The 19,316-nt window shown below is 35.9% G+C and overlaps 1 protein-coding gene across 2 annotated transcripts; it reads right to left on the reverse strand.

Annotated features, from left to right (window-relative positions):
- Nucleotides 1-1,646: 1,646 nt before the first annotated feature.
- LOC100813421 (actin-related protein 5) lies at nucleotides 1,647-7,731 on the reverse strand. 2 transcript variants are annotated; one of them, XM_003538362.5, is made up of 12 exons: nucleotides 7,441-7,731; nucleotides 7,232-7,302; nucleotides 6,756-6,880; nucleotides 5,569-5,613; nucleotides 5,216-5,318; nucleotides 4,821-4,930; nucleotides 4,514-4,623; nucleotides 4,334-4,424; nucleotides 3,809-4,249; nucleotides 3,488-3,615; nucleotides 2,832-3,171; nucleotides 1,647-2,329 (listed from the first exon to the last, which is right to left on the reverse strand). In XM_003538362.5, the coding sequence occupies exons 1-12, from the start codon at nucleotides 7,539-7,541 to the stop codon at nucleotides 1,820-1,822; spliced, it is 2,175 nt and encodes a 724-aa protein (XP_003538410.1). In that variant the 5' UTR covers nucleotides 7,542-7,731; the 3' UTR covers nucleotides 1,647-1,819. The 2 variants fall into 2 exon arrangements, with proteins under 2 accessions (XP_003538410.1, XP_014619705.1); XM_014764219.3 differs by lacking the exons at nucleotides 7,232-7,302; nucleotides 7,441-7,731 and having other exon boundaries at nucleotides 5,216-5,323; nucleotides 6,756-6,847.
- Between the last annotated feature and the right edge of the window lie 11,585 nt (nucleotides 7,732-19,316).

A 19,316-nucleotide genomic window follows, 5' to 3' on the forward strand; every position in this document is an offset into this window, starting at 1 on the left:
CCATTAATTTGGTTTTTAGGGATGAAATTGACGGTTTATTTCATTAGGAGGATTTCTTGTAACAAGTTTGGACGTTTGTTGTCTTTATGATTTATATATTTTTTACACCTCTGTTATTGAAATGCACGACAACAAAGACGAAATACAGAGAAAAAATAACTTCTGAATATACTCTTGTAACAATTTTATGATTTATATATTTCTTCACCTCTGCTTGTATTAGTGATATAAATATAGGTAACTTCATTGTAATTAGAGAAAAATAAACTTTTTACATATCCAACTTTGGTCGATGGTTCCATGCTTGCAATAGTTGGATGTATTTGATTGAACATAATAAAATTTGATTGATCCAAACTAACATTGGTAAAAAGGTCATGAATTTCGACCAACTCCTTATTTTGGATTTCCATTGAGACGCTCACGTATCTTTATAAGTTTTTGTCTTTTGGATTAGTTATAAGATTAATTCTCGATTCAAAATTTAGTCAAACTTAAAACTTATTATTCCTCTCCAAGAATGTATTTTATGAAAATCGAACCTAAATCCTCCCCCACAAACTCAGCTTATGTTATCAATTAGGCTACAAGGATACTGGTTTGTTGAATATATTAATTTCTTCCTAAACTTTTGGATAACAATGACAAAAACATCAAATTATGAAGCATGCATGTTGCTTAGGGTTTGTGTTTTGGGCTTAGTGGCTCAATACCAAAACCCAAATCCACAACAACCATAAAATTAACATGTTTGTAATTATTAATGCAGAAGGGGTAACAACAACTTGCATCTCTTAACTAAGTGATTCAGGATTGAATCTCAGTTGATCCCTTGAGTATGAAATAAATTGCGTTGAAAGAAAAATACTTACCTTATGTGTGTTTGAGATCTTCAACAAAGATTAATCATCACTTTCAATAAAAGTTACTTTATATTAAAACCATGGTCAAAAAAAAATATTTGTGATTGTTAATTTTATTTAGCAGCTTGTGTTAATGTGACAAATGACACAATACTTCGGCACACATAGTAACATGATATACTAAAACATTATTAGTACCATGTCAACATACAATGCTATGGTAACATGCTTTTAGTGCCACTCTAATATGGATTGTATTGTCACATAAACATAAGTGTCACATCATCACGATCATGTCAAATAAATAATTTTCCTTAAAAAAATTGATAACAAACTAATAGAAAGACCAAAACTGATTAATTTTAAAAATGTTGGGAACTAAATGTGAAATAAATTTTCAAGGAATGAAAATTGCATAATTATAAAATTATAGGAATGAAAAGTAAATTTAAGCCTTTTAATGGTATAATATTAAAATAATTTTATATTAAAAAATAAGTATAAAAAATATTTTTTCAATTAGTATAAACATTTTTCATTTAATTTATTTATTAATTTCCACTGTTCCACTCATCTAAACAAATAGAGGCATTTTTTTAAAAAAAAAACATTTCTTCTTTCCTTCTTGTTTGAATTAATCCAAACACCATATTTTCTACTTTATTTCTCTTGTACTTCTATCCTTATTTCTTTCCCTCTTATTTCATTCCTCTTATAACTCTATTTCATTTAAAATCCAAACAACTAGAAGAGGAAAAAAAAAACTACGTACACAATTTCATCAACTAAAAAAACCCACATGGATGCTATTCATCATACTGAAAAGTGAAAATATCAACAGCATACTACTTGTAGCTTCAGCAACAGCATGAGCAGCAAGTTAGATATGACTGGATAATATTGTCTATAATTGAGGTATGATGTTCAAGACATTAAGTTCTGTGTTAAGAGTTCAATTACGATGAATATTTAATCTGATAATTGCGGAGCCAATCTTCACCCTTTTCGAAATAATCCATCCTACTGAAAGTTTGTGTATGGAATTGTGGGGCAGATGCAAACGCTGCAGCCCCACGCCATGCATCCATAACAGGATCCAGTGCTCTAACAACTTTTATTGGTGCTCCACATGGTCGAATCATCCGGATTCCGGCTTCGAGGCGTTCAGTGATGCCGGGGAAAAGAGAACTTCCACCAGTCACAAGTATGGAGCTAGTGAGTCTCTCTTCCAGGCCTTCATCCTTACATGATAACCTTCTTATTGAGACCCCAGCCATCTCGTGTAACCCTGCTTGATCAACCGCAATCCAGTTTGGATTGAACAAAATTTCGGGGCACCTGAACCTTTCAACACCAAAAACAATCTGAAAATCTTCTTTGGTGAGAGGACGGGCGCGTTGGGCCTCAGCAGCAGGTTGAGAGCTACCTGCTTCTGACTTGTTGGGCACAAATGTTGGATCCAAGTCCTACAGCAAAGCAACAATCCAGCAAGATTTGTGAGTCATCAAGAGCCTATATGTAACACAACCATTCAAATGGAGACTGCATCCACAAATCATAATTATTACTCCCTCTGTCCTTAAATATAAGACTATTTTTTCAGTTTTTATTTGTCACTTTTTATAAGACTCTTTTCAAGCTGTCTTTTGCATTAATTATTTTTTGACTCAAATATCATTTATTATTTTACAATAAATGTTATATATTTAAAAGATAAATATATTATCTCTCTTATAAGGATTGAATAAGAAGACTAACTCATTAATTAATTAGGCGTGAAGCAATTAAGTGGAAAGAGAGAGATTATAGTTCCAATAAACTTTAGGGTAATAAAGGCAAAATAATACAAATTGTTAACAAATTTAATACTACCAACTATATTAACCAACTTTCTTCAAGGGTGTAAATTAGTTAAAAAAGTTATATTTAGGGATGGAGGGAGTAACAGATGAAAGACATAAAGCTAACCTGTAGCCTTGAAGAGATGCGGGCTAGCTCTGCATCATCCTCATCTGGTCCCTCATCACCATCATCAATATCTTTGCTCATCAATTTGTAAAGTTGCCAATCTTCATCTTTGGCACCAAATGTATCCTCACCCTTGCCGCGATCAAAGGCAGCAGTTGTCAAGAGGCGCATTCTCTCCCTTTGAACAGCATTGAGTCTCTCACCACGACCAATGGCACCGGCCAAGTTATTTCCGTTAGAATGACCTCCATTTGTCTTGAGCCGTTTTCGTTGGTCAACTTTCACTGAAAGGTCTTTGTATCTAGCACGCAATTGTTCCAAGTAAAGCTCTGGGTTCTCTCTACAATAAGGGCAAAAAGACAATCAGAATTATTTTAAAGCATAATAGAGTATAATTTATAAGTATTCAAGCCTTGTCAAGATTAGTCATGCTTTGTACAAATGTCATGTCCTAACATTAACTAAGGTATAATAGTATAGTATGAACTTTTCTCCCTGCTAAGGCATTTGGTAACCTTAAATTAGACAGAAAGTGAATGCTCTTGCTTCCTCATTTTTCCCTGTTTTACTAGGTTGAAATGATGAGCTCTTAACTCACATAAATATGCAACAAAGTGATTTCAATTAAACTGAATAAATTAAAGCATGAAACATACAAGCGTGTCTCCTCCTCTAGCAGTTGTTTCCTTTGTCGCTCCAATTCCTCTTCATAACGCTTCTGTTTTAATCGTTGCCGCCCTTCAGACATGGATTTCAGTGATAACTGTTTCTTCTTTTCAATGAGCTATCAACAGAGCACACCAAACATTGTCAACTTCATAAGGCACAGAGAGCAACATGCAGAGAAATTATTTGGAATATTAAAGACCGAAAGCAAATATGGGAACAAGCAAGAAATTTATGATTACAAGTACATTTGAAGGGGGAAGACGACAGCAAGTTCAATCTAATGATGCATGAGGTATGCTAAAACTGACCTGGTCTGGGGTGAGCATGTCATCAGGGATGTTTATAAGAGAATACTTTTCATTAGCATTAGGGCTGGCTTTATCAGTTTCAGCTTGTTCATTCTTTGGTTCACCTTTTGCTTTCCGTAAGGATTGTGTAACTTTAGTACGGGCAGATTCTATCTCCTGCCTAGAGACATAACCGGTCTCTGCTAGGAAAGACGGAACATTACTGTCTTGAACTTGCTCAAGCTGTTTTAAAAGAAATTCCAAACCATGCAATTCATTTTCCAATTCGTTTATTTTAGATGACCTCTTTGCCTCAGCCATTTCTCGTAATCTTTGACCTTGTCTCTCTTTTATTGCTGCCTTTCTTGCAATCTCTTCCTCAGAAGGAGGCTCCTCAGTTGGGGGTGGAACCCAAGGGAGCTGCCAACATCTGGTTTTTTCTTCAGCCTCCCTAGCTCCTTTCTGTCAAACCATTAATGAAGTAAAATTGTAGAAAAATAGAAATGGTGTATGAACTTAAGATTAAAAAGAAGAACCTTTTCTTACCAGAAACAACCGAGCTTCAGAAGCATAGTCTGGTGCAATATAACAATGTTCCATCTTCAGGTCTTCAACCTTTTCCCATGTAAATCTAGTCCTGCATTGAGAATATAATAAAATCTACGAAATAATATGTATTAAGCAATCAGATTGACGATAGCAAAGCCAGGATGACTCTTTACTCACATATGATGAGGATATTTGAGTGAAAGAAGTTGCTTTAAATAATCAGTCACATGGAATCCACCAATATTAGTACGACAGCATCCTTTATAAATAGGCTCCCCATCTACAAACTGGAAATATAAAAAAATAAAAAAAATGATTATAAAGAATTATAATACTTTATACACTTGATAAGGCTATGTAAATCCTACCAGCAATGATTTGTGATCTACAAATCTGAAAATGCATGTGAGGACAAACAGAAATGAAAAAAATTATTTTCCTTTGGATAAAAGATCCTTAGAAGTAAATAACAAAAAAAGCATACCGGAATCACATGAGTTGTATTGAATCCAGGACACATAGCAAGACCATCTTTATCACAAACACCTTGTTGTTGATTATATTTATAGCTAAATGCCGCATCAACACCAAAGGCTGCCAAGACAGAGCAGCATAGATAGCATTGTCAATAAAATTATGTGCACAACATCTAGCATTGAATAGAGATAAACATGTGCCCATGTTGAGGTCCAAACTAGTGACAACTATGTGCCAAGATGTCATGGTCTTAGAAATTGGCTTTCCTTTTATGAATAGCCTGGTGGACAAGATTGGGCATAAGACTATAGGCAAGTCAACACTACAGTTCCTACTAATGCCACTTGAAGAAGATGACGTGCTTAATTTTTCTTTTTTATAGGATTAGTAAAGTATTAGTACCTATAGATGGAACTCCATAAGTCTCAAAAAGAAGTTCTCCCATCTTACTACGAGACTGAACTGGGTTGCTTACACATTCTGTGATCAGGACAGGATGATCAATCTGCTCTGACATTAAACATAAAGATAGAAAAGAGTGAGTTAAATAATTTTAATTGTAGAAGTTCCAAAAGAGAAGAATCTGTATTCATCAAACCAAGGAACTCCTAGGTAACTACAGACCACTAAGTTTACTAGCATAGGAAAATTAGTAGTAGTAGTCTATTGGAGTTTAAAATGTCATCATAACGGCGATAAAAAACTAAAGGCTCAAGAAAGAAAAATGAAAATCACTACTCCACTTATGGGCATACCTCTGATCCTGTAGCACCCAACCTGTCAAATCCAAAGTCCAGAATCTATAGATGAAAGAAGATGTCAGTAAGGCTTTCCTTCACATGTTTTTCAGAATTAATGAAAACATACACCTGTATACATGCATGATCTATTTCCATAATATGTAATATGGTATTCCCTCCGGTCTCAAATATAAAAAAAAAAAAATTGATTCACACTAACTAAGAAAGTTAGTTAATCACATTTAATTGCACCAATCTCAATTAAAAATTGAATTTTCCTGAACTTACCCTTCATTGGAACTTGATATAAGGAATAAAAAAGAGTCATTGGAACTAAGATCTCAATTAAATGAAGGGTATATTAGATATAGTAGCATTAAATGAGGTAAAGTTAGTTGAATTTTTTTTATATTTGAGACCAAGAGAAATGTGTCTTTTTTTCCTTATATTTAAGTCCAGAGTAGTACACATCCTTTCCAACTAGTGGACCTATCAAACCTCACTGTCACACATCAATTCATACATTGCCTCATACTAGGAGAATAGTTCTTCCATTTATTATATACTAGGAAAAGGACCTTGGCATTGCTTGGTGCAAGGCACCACACTATGGCACTGTCTGTGAGATAGTCCCAGGAAATTATCATTCTGTAGGACCTTGAAGAAATGACGAGGTCTATACTCTAGGCAACAAAAAACAAGATTTTTGGCCATGTTTGAATTCTTAAACAATATTTATCCATATCAGCAACATTCAAAAGATAGAATCCATGCAGAGAAAAAGAGACTATATTTTGGAATTTGGATACTTATTCCAAAAACATTTTGAAATAGTTGAAAATGTAAATCCTTAAAAGTTACTACACATTCTGGTGTTCAATTTGGACAAATCAACAACTAAACAACAAAGACATATCATTAATCCAAATGTATCATATAGCAATAACACAAGTGGCAACACCATATGTTCTCACTCAAGTATAATCTCTAATTCTAAAATGCAGCCACCCAAATAGACAATTTCCTGAAATAGAAGTGTAACTTCACATGCATATAACACACACAGCAGAACCAACACAAATCACAGACTAGCTTATGATCATCAGGAACTGAATTCTAATTGCATAATAACGATCATATAGAAACGACTAAAAAAAACCACCTCTCCTTTACTCACAAAATTGTAATGAGGGAAAACTTACATATTCCATTATTTCAAACTGGTAAACAACATTGCTGTCAAATGCTGAGCGGGGTCCAGAGCGAGTACAGTCAAAGTATTTCAGTAATGCTGGATCATGGTCACCAACAATAGTGACAGTTTCTCCTGTGGTACAAAAAAATTTTCAAAAAAAAATAATTATTCAACATGCGGCAAATTGCCTTTTTGTTGGCTTTATCAGCTCATGAAACAGTTTCCTCTTAGATATAAAAGGCTATATTCACTCACAACAATAAATATATCTCGGTCCTATTTTATTCTTTTACGAAATTAAAATATAGTTAATAAACTAATGAAAATGCACCATGACAACAAGAATTGGGGACAACAACATCAGCATTAACTACACAGTTTCACTACGGAAACATTTTCAGATAAACACAAACAAATACATGGCACAGTGACTAAGATGGAGAAGAACAAGAAAACATGGTGAAAATGTAGAATATACGATACCGGTGGTTTTGTGGCGTGGCCTTTGGACAATGTTGCGGAAAACAACACGGGGTTGAGTCTCTCCTGCCCATCTGGCAATTCATCAAAAGGAACAAACTTTAACGTTAAAATCAACAGCCCCATAATCAAAAACTGATTTCAAAAACAGAGAAGTCCAGAAATAAAAGTTTCGATTTTTTTTGAGGCGAAATTAGGGTTCGAGGAGGTACCCAATGCGGAAATAGGAGGCGCCATTGTCGATGACGATGGGAGTGGCGGAACCAAAGAGGGTGTAATCGGTTTGGCGCTGAATTTTGGAGATGAAAGGCATTGTGTCGGTGAAACTGAAGAAGAAGTGGCTTTAGTTGTGTGTTTCGGCGACACTACAACCTCTGCATGTTGAACAACATAAGTAACAGACATGGTGAGCTCCGTCCCAGTCGGGTAACCCGAACTACTATACGGATCGGGCGAAGTAGAAACGGCTCATTGAAGTAAAACAGTGTCCATTTTCTTTTTTTAAGCCATGCAATACTGAAGTATTCCTTTATTAGCAATCTTGTTCTCAATACCAAGACCATCTCTTACATTATTAATTAAAATTTTGGATAGTAGTATTTAAACCATTTTAGTATTGATTTTATTTTTATTTAGCGTTAGCAATTAGCAACTACTTTAGTTCTTGTAGCATTATATGAGTTAAATCTAATATGTAAATTTGTGATTTTATCACTAACATTTTCATCAAACATATTCATTTTATATATCATACATTTCATATTCATGAAATTTAATATTTATAGTAATTTTAATAGCCTTTTTTTTGTGGGTGTTGGGATGAAAGGTAGAGTCCAAAATAAATGCAAAACTAATTTTCTTATTTTTAAAATAATTAATAAAATTATACTTAAACAATTTTTATATCTTAAGAATATGTAGTCTCGTAATGAAAATAACAACAATTATTATATCATATTATGATAATAGAAGTATGAAACTTGAAATTTTATTTGAAAATTTACTTTAGCTACAATAATATTTTCTTAAAATAGATTAATAAATTTATTTTTGAGAAGACAATTAAGTAATTTATAAGTTCGTCAATCAACTTATTTGATAAAAAAAGTAGAAGAGATATTTAATTAGGGAGTTCCCCCCTCTCCCCCAAACTACTAATTTGTTGAGAATAAAAGTAATTTAATTAATTAATATCCTTGACGCTCCTTCATGATTGAAATCCTCTATATATTTGTTTCTTTTTTTATGTCAACTCTTCCCTTTTTTTCTCATTAAGAAAAAAACTTCCCTTCATTGCCTGACATAAAAAATAATTTTGAAATGAGAGTAAAATTTTATCTAAAATCAGAATAAATTTTATCAAATGTTTTTTTTTTCTTTCTAATGCAATAAAATATACTTTCTTAAGGATAACTCAAGTAAAATATTTTAAAGAAACACTAGAAAAATAAATAATTCATAGAATTATCAAAACTAATTTAGACTTTATCCCTCCCCCCGTTCTCTCTCTCTCTCTCTCTCTCTCTCTCTCTCTCTCTCTCTCTCTCTCTCTCTCTCTCTATATATATATATATATATATATATATATATATATATATATATATACAACATAAGGGATGAGGGACAATAACAAGCCTAGGAAGGTAATAAGAAGGTCGATCCACTTAAGGGATTTCGTGTGATATGGTTAGATAATTCTTGTTGTGCTAGGAGTTAGTTACATGACTAGATATTTTGCTAATTCTGTTATAGCATTAGGAACAATTATGTTAGTTTCATTACTGAGTTTTTTTTATTTTCTTACAATTGGCCAATTGGTGGTTATCAACCCTGCAATTGTTATTTCCTTTTAAATATTAGATAAGTGACTAATAACATCAAGAAGAAAGTTACCATTTAGCTCGATATCACGTAGCTTAGTAGAAAATATATAATAACTGGTCCGACCTGCTCTGTGCTCTACAACACCATGCCAGAGCATACCACTTGCCAGACTTCCCTCGAGCGTCTCGAGGAAGTTGTCGATAAGCTCACCCAAAGCCAGACCACGTTAACTCAAAATCACCAATCTCTATCCCAAGCCCATAATACCCTGAACAACAAATTAGATTGAATGTTGGATCGTCTTGTTGCTTTTACCTCAACCCCTCCTTCTCCTAAACCACCATCGTCCAGCCCCTTACAGACCACACGTGAGACTCGACGTACCGCATTTTTAAAATATCACAATTCTTCGACTACCAGTGCATTCCCGTCGCCGAGAGACTCACTGTTGCTTCCTTTTACATGGAAGGCCCCGCCCTATACTGGTTCCAGTGGATGTCGAGGAACGGGTTCCTGACTTCTTGGCCCGCCATGCTCCAGGCACTGGAGTCTCACTTTGCCCCATCCTATTACGATGATCCACACAACGCTTTATTCAAATTGCAGCAACGCGACATCGTGAATGACTATCTCACAGAATTTGAAAAGCTCACAAACCGGATTGTGGAGCTTGCTCCCCCATTTCTATTGAACTGCTTTATTTCCGACCTCACTCTGGAACTTCGTTGAGAAGTGCAGGAGCTGTAGCCAAATGTCTCTGCCTCAGGTTGTTGCTCTTGCCAAATTGTAGAAGGATAAAATCCTCGATCGTCGTCGCAATCACCGCCAAACACACCATTATCCGCGACAAAACCCTCATCCCCAAACACCAACAACCACACCCTCACCTAAGGTTCCCTTCAAAAGACTGACTCTCGAAGAAATGGCACTCAAGCGAGACAAGGGTCTCTACTATTACTGTAAGGACAAATGGGTGTCCGACCATCGTTGTCAGCCAAGAATGCATCTCCTCATCACAGACGAGGACATGGATTTGACCCTTCCACCAATACATTTTGACACAGAGATTCCAGTTCAACCTTCGTCCCCTCCACTACCCATCAAGCCCAATCTTCAGCTCAGTCTCTATGCAATGCCAGAAATGTCTGCCCCTGAAACCTTTTGTGTGTATGACGTCATTTGCCACCACAAATTCACCATTCTTGTTGACGGCGACAACACACATAACTTTGTACAAACCTGTGTCGCAAAGTTCCTTAATCTACCGTCCAAATCCATTGACCCTTTACAAGTAATGGTGGGAAATGGTGAAGTCATGTAGTGCATACACCTCCATCCTCAGGTTCCATTTTTCATCCAAGGACACCAATTCACTACTGACCTATTTGCATTGCCTTTGAGTGGTGCCGACATCATTCTCAGGGTGCAATAGTTACAACAACTGGGCCCGATTACTACTGACCCCACCTCACTTTCTATGACCTTCACCCATTTGGGCCACCCCATCCAGCTGTTAGTGAATATTTCCTTCAGCCCACCCTTTACTTCAGCCCACCAACTTAAACGCCTGTTACATACCCAAGCCATATCGACCTTTTTCCAAATCACCCCAATTCCCGTCACTAACCATACTTTATCTCCCTCACTCATTCCTGACAACCTCTAGCAGCCCCTGGAACTCACCACCCTCTTATCCCTTTTTAGTGCCTTATTCAACAAACCAACTACACTCCCACCACAACGCCTAATTACCCATCACATTCACCTATTACCTAATTCCAACCTAATCAATGTAAAACCATATCGATACCCTCATAGTCAAAAGGAAAAACTAAAAAAAAAGGTCCAAACCATGCTCGATACCAGACTTATCCGCATAAGCCACAGTCCTTTCTCTTCGCCGATTTTATTGGTAAAAAAAAGGACAACAACTGGAGATGTTGTGTTTATTATCAGACACTTAACGTCATTACCATCAAAGACATATTTCCCATGCCAACCATTGATGAGCTCATCGACGAGTTGGGCTCTGCTTCTTGATTCTCCAAATTAGACCTTTGTCAAGGCTTCCATCAGATACGCATGGCAGAAGATGATATTCATAAAACTATGTTCAAAACTCATCACGACCATTATGAATATTGGGTGATGCCTTTTGGCCTCTGCAACGCGCTGACGAAATTCCAAGTAACGATGAATGAACTGCTCAAGCCCTTTTTCTATAAGTTTGTCGCAGTCTTTTTCAACGACATACTTATTTACAGTTCATCCTAGCCGACCCATCTCAAGCACTTGGAGGTTGTTTTCTCTGCATTGTCCCATGGCTCCTTTCATTTATGAGAGTCTAAATGTTTGTTTACGAAGAACAAACTCCAATATCTGGGACATCTACTGTCGGCAGAGGACGTTGCACTTGATCCCTCAAAAATTAGTGTCATGTTGGAATAGCTCACTCCACAGAATACCACTGACTTGCGAGGTTTCTTGGGCTTGACTGGACTCTACTAGCATTTCATCTGTGGGTATGCAGTCATGGCGACACCCCTTACCAACTTGTTACACAAAGAACAATTCCAATGGACAAATGATTATTCATAGAGAGCCTTTGACCAACTTAAGCAGATAATGACTCAGGCACCAGTGCTGACACCCCCTGACTTCTCTATCCCTTTCTCGCTGGAAACAAATGCTTTTGGCGTCGTGATGGGCGGGGTCCTGTCACAACAAGCACACCCTATAACCTTTTATAGCAAGGTTTTTCGCCCTCGCTTACAATGCTCATCCACATATGTCTGTGAATTGCACGCAATCACCTCAGTGGTGCGCAAGTGGCGTCACTACCTCTTGGGTCACCACTTTGTGATCCTTACTTATGATTAGAGTCTCAAAGAGCTCATGACCTAGATCATCTAGACCCTTGAGCAGCAACATTATTTGTCCAAACTCCTGGGATATGACTACATAATTCAATACCGTCCAGGCTCAGGTAATGCGACTACAGATGCCTTATCCAAGGTAACTCCTCAAGGCCAATGCCTCGTTCTCTCGTTGCCAAATTTCAACTGTCTGGATGAAATTTTCCAATCGCTTCGTCAATCTTCGGTGTTTATGGACCTAATTAGCCAGATAAATGAACACCCTGAGTCCTACTCTAACTACTCAATCCAATGCGACTTAATATTTTACAAAGGTAAAATATGGCTTCCGCCAGAAAATTCCTTCATTCCTTTACTCTTGGCAGAATTCCACTCTACTCCGATAGGAGGCCACATGGGTATCACAAAAACCTTTCATCATCTCTAAGACAATTTTTCTGGGAAGGAATGCACAGAGACGTCTGTTGCTATGTCACCAATTGCCTCACATGCCAACAAATGAAAAACGACAACCGAAAACCCATCGATTTGCTTCAACCTCTGCCTACACCCATTGGAATTTGGGAGGATCTCTCCTTAGACTTCATCACAGGGTTGCCCCAATCCCAATGATATACCACCATCCTACTTGTCGTCAATAGATACTCTAAAGGATCTCATTTCAGGGCCCTGCCACCGCGACACTCTGCCGACATGGTCGCCCTTCTTTTTATAGAAATCATATGCAAATTGCATGGCTTTCCTCGCAGCCTAGTTTCTGATAGGGACCCGTTATTTGTCAGCACTTTCTAGCGGGAATTGTTTCGCCTTAGTGGTACAAAGCTCCGTTTGAGCATAACTTACCACCCGGAAACTGATGGACAAACTGAGGTTCTCAACAGAATACTAGAGCAATACCTTCGTTCATTTGTTCATGGTCGTCCTACATTATGGTCCACTTTTCTGACACTCACAGAATGGAGTTATAACACATTCATACACTCCAGCACCGAGTTATTTCCTTTCGAGATTACATATGGCAAGCCTCCACCTTTGATACCACAATACCTACAAGGTTCTTCTTCGGTCGAAGTAGCATATTCGATCATGACCACTTGCCAAGCTTTACACGCTCAATTACAACACAGACTGCAAAAAGCTCAAGCAATAATGAAACATTTTACAGATCATAATTGACGTGAGGTCTCCTTCGAAGTTGACGATTTGGTTTATGTGCGTCTATGTTCGTACCACCAGATTTCAATTAGGCCACATTACTCCAAATTATCGAAGTGTTTTTACGGGCCCTTCCCAGTCTCAGAAAAATTTGGCCAGGTGGCTTACCACCTCCAACAACCGCCATAATCCAAAATCCACCTAGTGTTTCGTGTTTCACTTTTGAAACTACACCGAGGTCCGTCGCTGACAACTATTGATACCATTCCCCAATTGCAACTGGATAATCATCCAGTCCATCCAGTCGTGGAGTCCTTATCCTTGCTGGATTGGAAATGGAACCATGACACAACTCCTCCTTCACGGATGGTATTGGTTCAATGGAAAGGTCTCGCCCCTGAAGACACTTCGTGGGAGGACTGGGCAACCTTGCAATCAGATTACGACCTCGAGGATGAGGCCGATTTTCCTGGGGAGGGTGTTGATAGAAACAACATAAGGGACAATAATAGGCTCGGGAGGGTAATAAGAAGGCCAACCCACTTAAGGGATTTTGTGTGATATGTTTAGATAATTCTTGTTGTGCTAGGAGTTAGTTACATGGCTAGATATTTTGCTAATTCTATTATAGCATTAGGAACAATTCTATTAGTTCAACTACAGAGTTTGTTATTTTCTTTTAGCTGGTCAATTAGTGGTTATCAACACTGCAGTTGTTATTTCCTTTTAAATATCAGATAATTGAATAATAACAACAAGAAGAAAGTTACCATTTAGCTCAACATCACGTACCTTAGTAGAAAATACATAACATAGACCATAAACTTCTAAAAAGTGTCACATGATTTATTCCCATATTATAAGACACTTATTAGCAAAAAAAAAGCTCTTAAATTATTCTTTGTGAAGCTTCCATGCATGTTGCACCGAGTTTCTTCTTTAATCATAGTGTTTTATTCGTGGTTCTCTTTGAGCTAATATAATTGTGGAAGCAAAGCTTCCAAGCTTATTTTGATGATGCCAAAGACTCAAGTCAAGAATCAAGATTCAAGCAAGTTTCAAGAATCAAAGATACATTCAAACAAGATTAAAGAAATCAAGAAGATTCAAGTGAAGATTCAAGAGAAGACTCAAGATATGCAAGAACCTCTAGAAAAACATCAAGATAAGTATAAAAAGAATTTTTCAAAGAAAAGATTGAATAACACAATTTGTTCAAAAGAATTTTTCAAAGAAAAATCTTTTACCAGAGTTTTTACTCTTTGGTAATGGATTACCATAAGAAAGTAATCAATTACCAGAAACCCAAAACAATTTTAACTATTTTACAATGTAGTAATCGATTACCATGGACATGTAATCGATTACCAATGTTTTTGAACGTTGAATTTCAAATTTCAAGAGTCACAACTTGTGATAAAACTTTTTCAAACTTGTGTAATCGATTACCAGTGTTTCTAAACGTTGGTTTTCAAATCTAAACATGAAGAGTCACAACTGTTGATGTGTAATCGATTATACTATAATGGTAATTGATTATCAGTGACTGGTTTTGAAAAATAAATTGTCAAGAGTCACAACTTTTAAAGTGACTAATTTTGAAGAGAGTCACAATTTTTAAAGTGACTAGTTTTGAAGAGAGTCACAACTTTTGAAGAAATTGCCAAGAGTCACTACTTTTAACATGGTTTTTCAAGAGCCGTCAAATGGCTATAAATATGTGACCATGACACGAATTTCAATACTGATTTTGGATAACTAAATCATTCTTACCATCTTTCTAAAAGTTTTTGTTCAACACTTGTTTTGTCAAGAAAAGTTCATTGGGCAAAAACTTGTGCTATTCTATTTTCTTCCTTTCCTCCATTCTTACAAAAAGCTTTTCAAGAGACCTATTCTTGGTGAATGTTTTCAAGAGAAGGTATTCTTTGTTGCAAACACTGAACACAAGGGACCAACGTTCCTTGGGTTCATTGCAAGAAGCAAAATTTACTTCTTGGTTGATCACTGGACTCAAAAGACCAATGTCTTTTGGGTTCATTACAAGAAGTGGGTATAACTTCTTGGTTATTATCATTGGACACAAGGGACCAACGTTCCTTGGGGTTTATTGCAAGAAGTGGGAATAACTTCTTGGTTGTAATCACTGAACACAAAGGAGGGAAGTCCTTTGTGGTTCATTACTGGTAAAAGATTTTACAAGGATAGTGGAAATCTCAAGCGGGTTGCTTGGGGACTGGATGTAGGCATGGGTTGTGGCTGAACCAGTATTAATTCGGTTTTGCATTCTCTCTTTCCTTAATCACTTTTACTTTCTGTTGTGTTTATATTTCTTTAAAGTTACTTCTCCTTATTTATTATTCGAGTAACTTATAATTAAAGAAATAATTGAATCTAGTGAATATCTAAGAAAGAGAAATTTTCAATTAGAAATAGTCAACGAAATCATAATTCAATCCTCCCTTCTTAAAATTTCTGAGGTCACTTGTCCAACAATAATACCCCTTAAATAAAAAATAAATAAATAAAAAGTTGAGCCAAATAGATGAATATTGTAAATTATGTGATATTATTGTATTTAATTCTTATGGATTAAAAAAATATAAAAGGTCAACGAAGATATACAACAATATTCATACATATAATCATCATACAAGAACTCTATTCATGGCATAGTGCATGCATGTGTTTTAATTTCATAATTTCATTTTAAAGAAATAATTCCATTTAAAATATATTCAAAATAAAGTAGAAAAAAATGTACAATTCATTCCTCATTTCTATAGTCAATATATAAATAATAAATTAACAACCGTCTCCATTCATTGGTTTTTTATTGTTTCGCTAAGAACTTGATATAATCATATCTATGGATGCATGTCTGGATGTGCAATTAACTTCTCATATTATAGACTAACAAGAATACTATTCTTCATCATTTTCACTTGATTTTGTTACCTAAAAAACCTTCACTTGATTCACAATTCAGGCATTACATGTTCCACCACCATTCACCAATGACTTTTGGCGACAGTATAGTACTATACCTCATCACTTTCACTTGTCTCCATCACTCAACAAAGCCCAGCCTTCAAACTTGAACGGTGACACGTTATTCCAAGGTCATAATCATCAGCTCTCAACAACCAACTCTTTGATCTGCTCTTCAGGTTTGTTCACACTGAGTTTCTTTCAGCTTGATGACTCTGAAGATTTCTACCTTGGAATCAGACTCTCAGCTGTTAATTCTAGTTATAACTGGGTTGCCAATAGAGACAAGCCAATCCATGAAGACCCTTCAGTGGCTTTCACAATTGATCAATATGGTAACTTGATAATTATTTCCAACATGGAAATCCACTATTATGCTCTATTCTTCTTCTTAAGCAGCAAAAAGTTATAAAAACAATGGTAACTTTGTGCTTCATGAAATGAATAACCAAGATGGATCAGTGAAGAGGATATTGTGGCAAAGCTTTGATTATCCCAAAAACATGCTTTAACCAGGGATGAATTGAAGCTAGGGTTTGACAGAACAACAAGCCATAATTGGTCAATAACATCATGGAGAAGTGGCAAGTCTCCTTTGTCAGGGTCTTTCACCCTTGGCCTTGACCATAAAACGAAGCAAATGGTGATGTTGTGGAGAGGGAAGATTGTTTGGAGTAGTGGCCAATGGAAAAATGCAAGTTTTGCCAATTTAAAGTGGTCACCTTTTGATAAGGACTTTGTTTTTTAGTACCACTTAGATGAAAATGTAACATACGTGAAGTATGTTCTTGTTTATGGTTATATCATGATGGGATCTTTGGGTATAATATATGGTAGCAGTGGTGCAACTTCTATGACTCGAGAGTTAGTCTAGTAGAAAAATACTTCTTCAAAAAACAAAATCGCATCATGGTTGTGCAACTTCTGTTTTCTTGAGCTAAGAAGGCCCTTTGTATAAAATTTTCATATTTGGAGGAGTGTCATTTACTGAGTGGGAGGATATTATGCGTGAAACCATAAAACTAAGGGGTTTCCTTCCATACATCTAACCATGGAGATATAGTGCTACATTGGACACATGGCAGCTTTCAATTTGTTCACCTGGTCTAAGCATCCACCTTAATAAAAAAGAATAAATATTGTAATTTCTTCTTTTTGTTGGTTTTTTCTCTTTCAATTTTTGAGAGTAGGTAAAATATTATTTTAATTTAATCAAATTATTTTAACTGTGATTGTTATTGTTAATTAGCAATAACCCCCTTTTTTTTTAGTGTATTTGAACCGGTTCTCTCAAACTCAGATGAATCCCTAAATCCCCAATTCTCTAATTGAGCGATTTCTTCTCCCAAACCTTCTTGAGTTCTTGTTGAAGTCTGACGAACTCGATCTCCTTCCACCGCGGAGAGTGCATCCATTGCCGAGAACTGCACCACATCCACAACTGAATGAGGGCCTTTGTCTTCAACTTTCACCTTCGTTTTCGTCGTTGCGGAACTCGTTGAGGCACATGACACATTCCAGCGTCGTGACCTTTCCGATCTTCAGCGCCTTAACCTCGAAGTACACGATCGTCGGACACGCCATCGTGTCGAGGTCGAGCGTACGGTTCTTCTACTATACGGAAAAATAAGAAGAAACTGCAGAAAGTAATAACAACAACAGTACTATTAGTGCTTCTAGCGAGATGATGGCAGCTTTCTGCTTCGTGAAATGAACCAAAATGGATCTGTGAAGAGGGTATTGTGGGAAAGCTTTGATTACCCCACAGACGTAATTATACCAGGGATGAAGCTTTCACAGAAAAAACAGGCCTTAATCAGTCTATAACATCATGGAGAATTGATAAGTCTCCTTTGTCAGGGTCTTTCAGTTGCAATTAACCTAAACTTATTGTAATATTGTTGGTAGTAATAGTAATGGTTGTTAGTAGGGAGATTTGAATTTAAGATTTAATAACATTTTTAATTTGCCTCTTAAAGATCCATCCATTATTACTGCTAACTTTGCTGTGGTTTATTTGTTGTTTTTTAAAACTCATATTCTTATCCATTTTCCCCACTCGATTTGTACCCAGGTCCATTTCTAGTATTAATTTTGCTGCCCCTTTAAATAATTCATTTGTTTAAGCAGCCTTAGTATTTTGTGGTTCCCGTAGTATTTGACTTAATGCTGCTGTCTCAACCTCTCAAATGCTGATAGGATTGTTTAATAAAAAAGTGTTATGGATAGTAGTATAGTAGCATTGCAGAAGTGTTATTAGTAGTAATATATTCGAAAAAGGCTTTTGTTGTTGAATGACTGAACTGAACACAAAGACATAACATAATTCTAGTGGTAATAGCACTTAGACAAACCGAGGGAAGAAAGCTTATGTGTTAACATGCCAAAAATAAAGGAAAAAACATTAAGTGAATATATGAACCAAGGAGTTAGTGTCTAATTAACATCTGAGATAACAATCAAAAGATAGCACAGGTCAAATATATTACATAACATAAACAATCGTAGCAGCTTGAATTTAGAAAGAAAAAAAGGATAAAAACTTTTCAAAACTCATCCGATGATACAATTGTATCATTTGAAGCATAAAACTCACCTATATTAGACATCTTCCTTTCCCTTATAGTAAGACATAGGAAATCCCAAGTGTTCGCTCTTGTCATCACAACATAAAAAAAAAGACCTTCAGCTATAGTCTACATAATAATAATAACAATAATTAAACAAAACCAAAAAAATCACACAAACTAACAAACCCTAATTGGAATTGGAATAATAAAAGAGAGGGTAGAAAGAAGGCATGTGCTTGTTAAAAACTTCATTTTTTTAGCCCACTCAACAAAGCAACAGTTGATATCTTAAAAAATTGAAACTCAAGTACCCATGATTTTGTTTCGGTTTATTTTCTGGTTAAAAATTGGAGATTGAAAGTTAGAAAGTGAAAGAGAAAAGTAAAAACCAGTAAGTAGGAGTGAAGGCACTGGGAACCCCAAAGATGATGACCTTCTTACTGTTGGTTGTGTTGTGGTAATTTGGTTATCTAGTGAAGTAACTTCAAATTATAACAACTTAATTAAATGTTATAAATAAATAGCTGCTTTTTCTTCTTCTTTTTTTTCCTTTCAATTTGGTATATTTTAAAATCAAAATTTGACAAATGAATAACATTATAAACTACAAAGATACTATTATTATTCTTGTTTTAACTTGCGTTTCCACTGGTGGATAAATCTCTGGCCTAC

Source organism: Glycine max, chromosome 11 (assembly GCF_000004515.6).
Source record: "Glycine max cultivar Williams 82 chromosome 11, Glycine_max_v4.0, whole genome shotgun sequence".
Taxonomy (NCBI): domain Eukaryota; kingdom Viridiplantae; phylum Streptophyta; class Magnoliopsida; order Fabales; family Fabaceae; genus Glycine; species Glycine max.

Coding starts and splice junctions, on each gene's coding strand:
- LOC100813421 (XM_003538362.5), bottom strand. CDS start 7,541: ATGCCTTTCATCTCCAAAATTCAGCGCCAAACCGATTACACCCTCTTT. Junction 4,624..4,820: donor ATACAACTCATGTGATTCCG/GTATGCTTTTTT, acceptor TTATATTTCCAG/TTTGTAGATGGGGAGCCTAT. Junction 4,425..4,513: donor CTCAAATATCCTCATCATAT/GTGAGTAAAGAG, acceptor TTCTCAATGCAG/GACTAGATTTACATGGGAAA.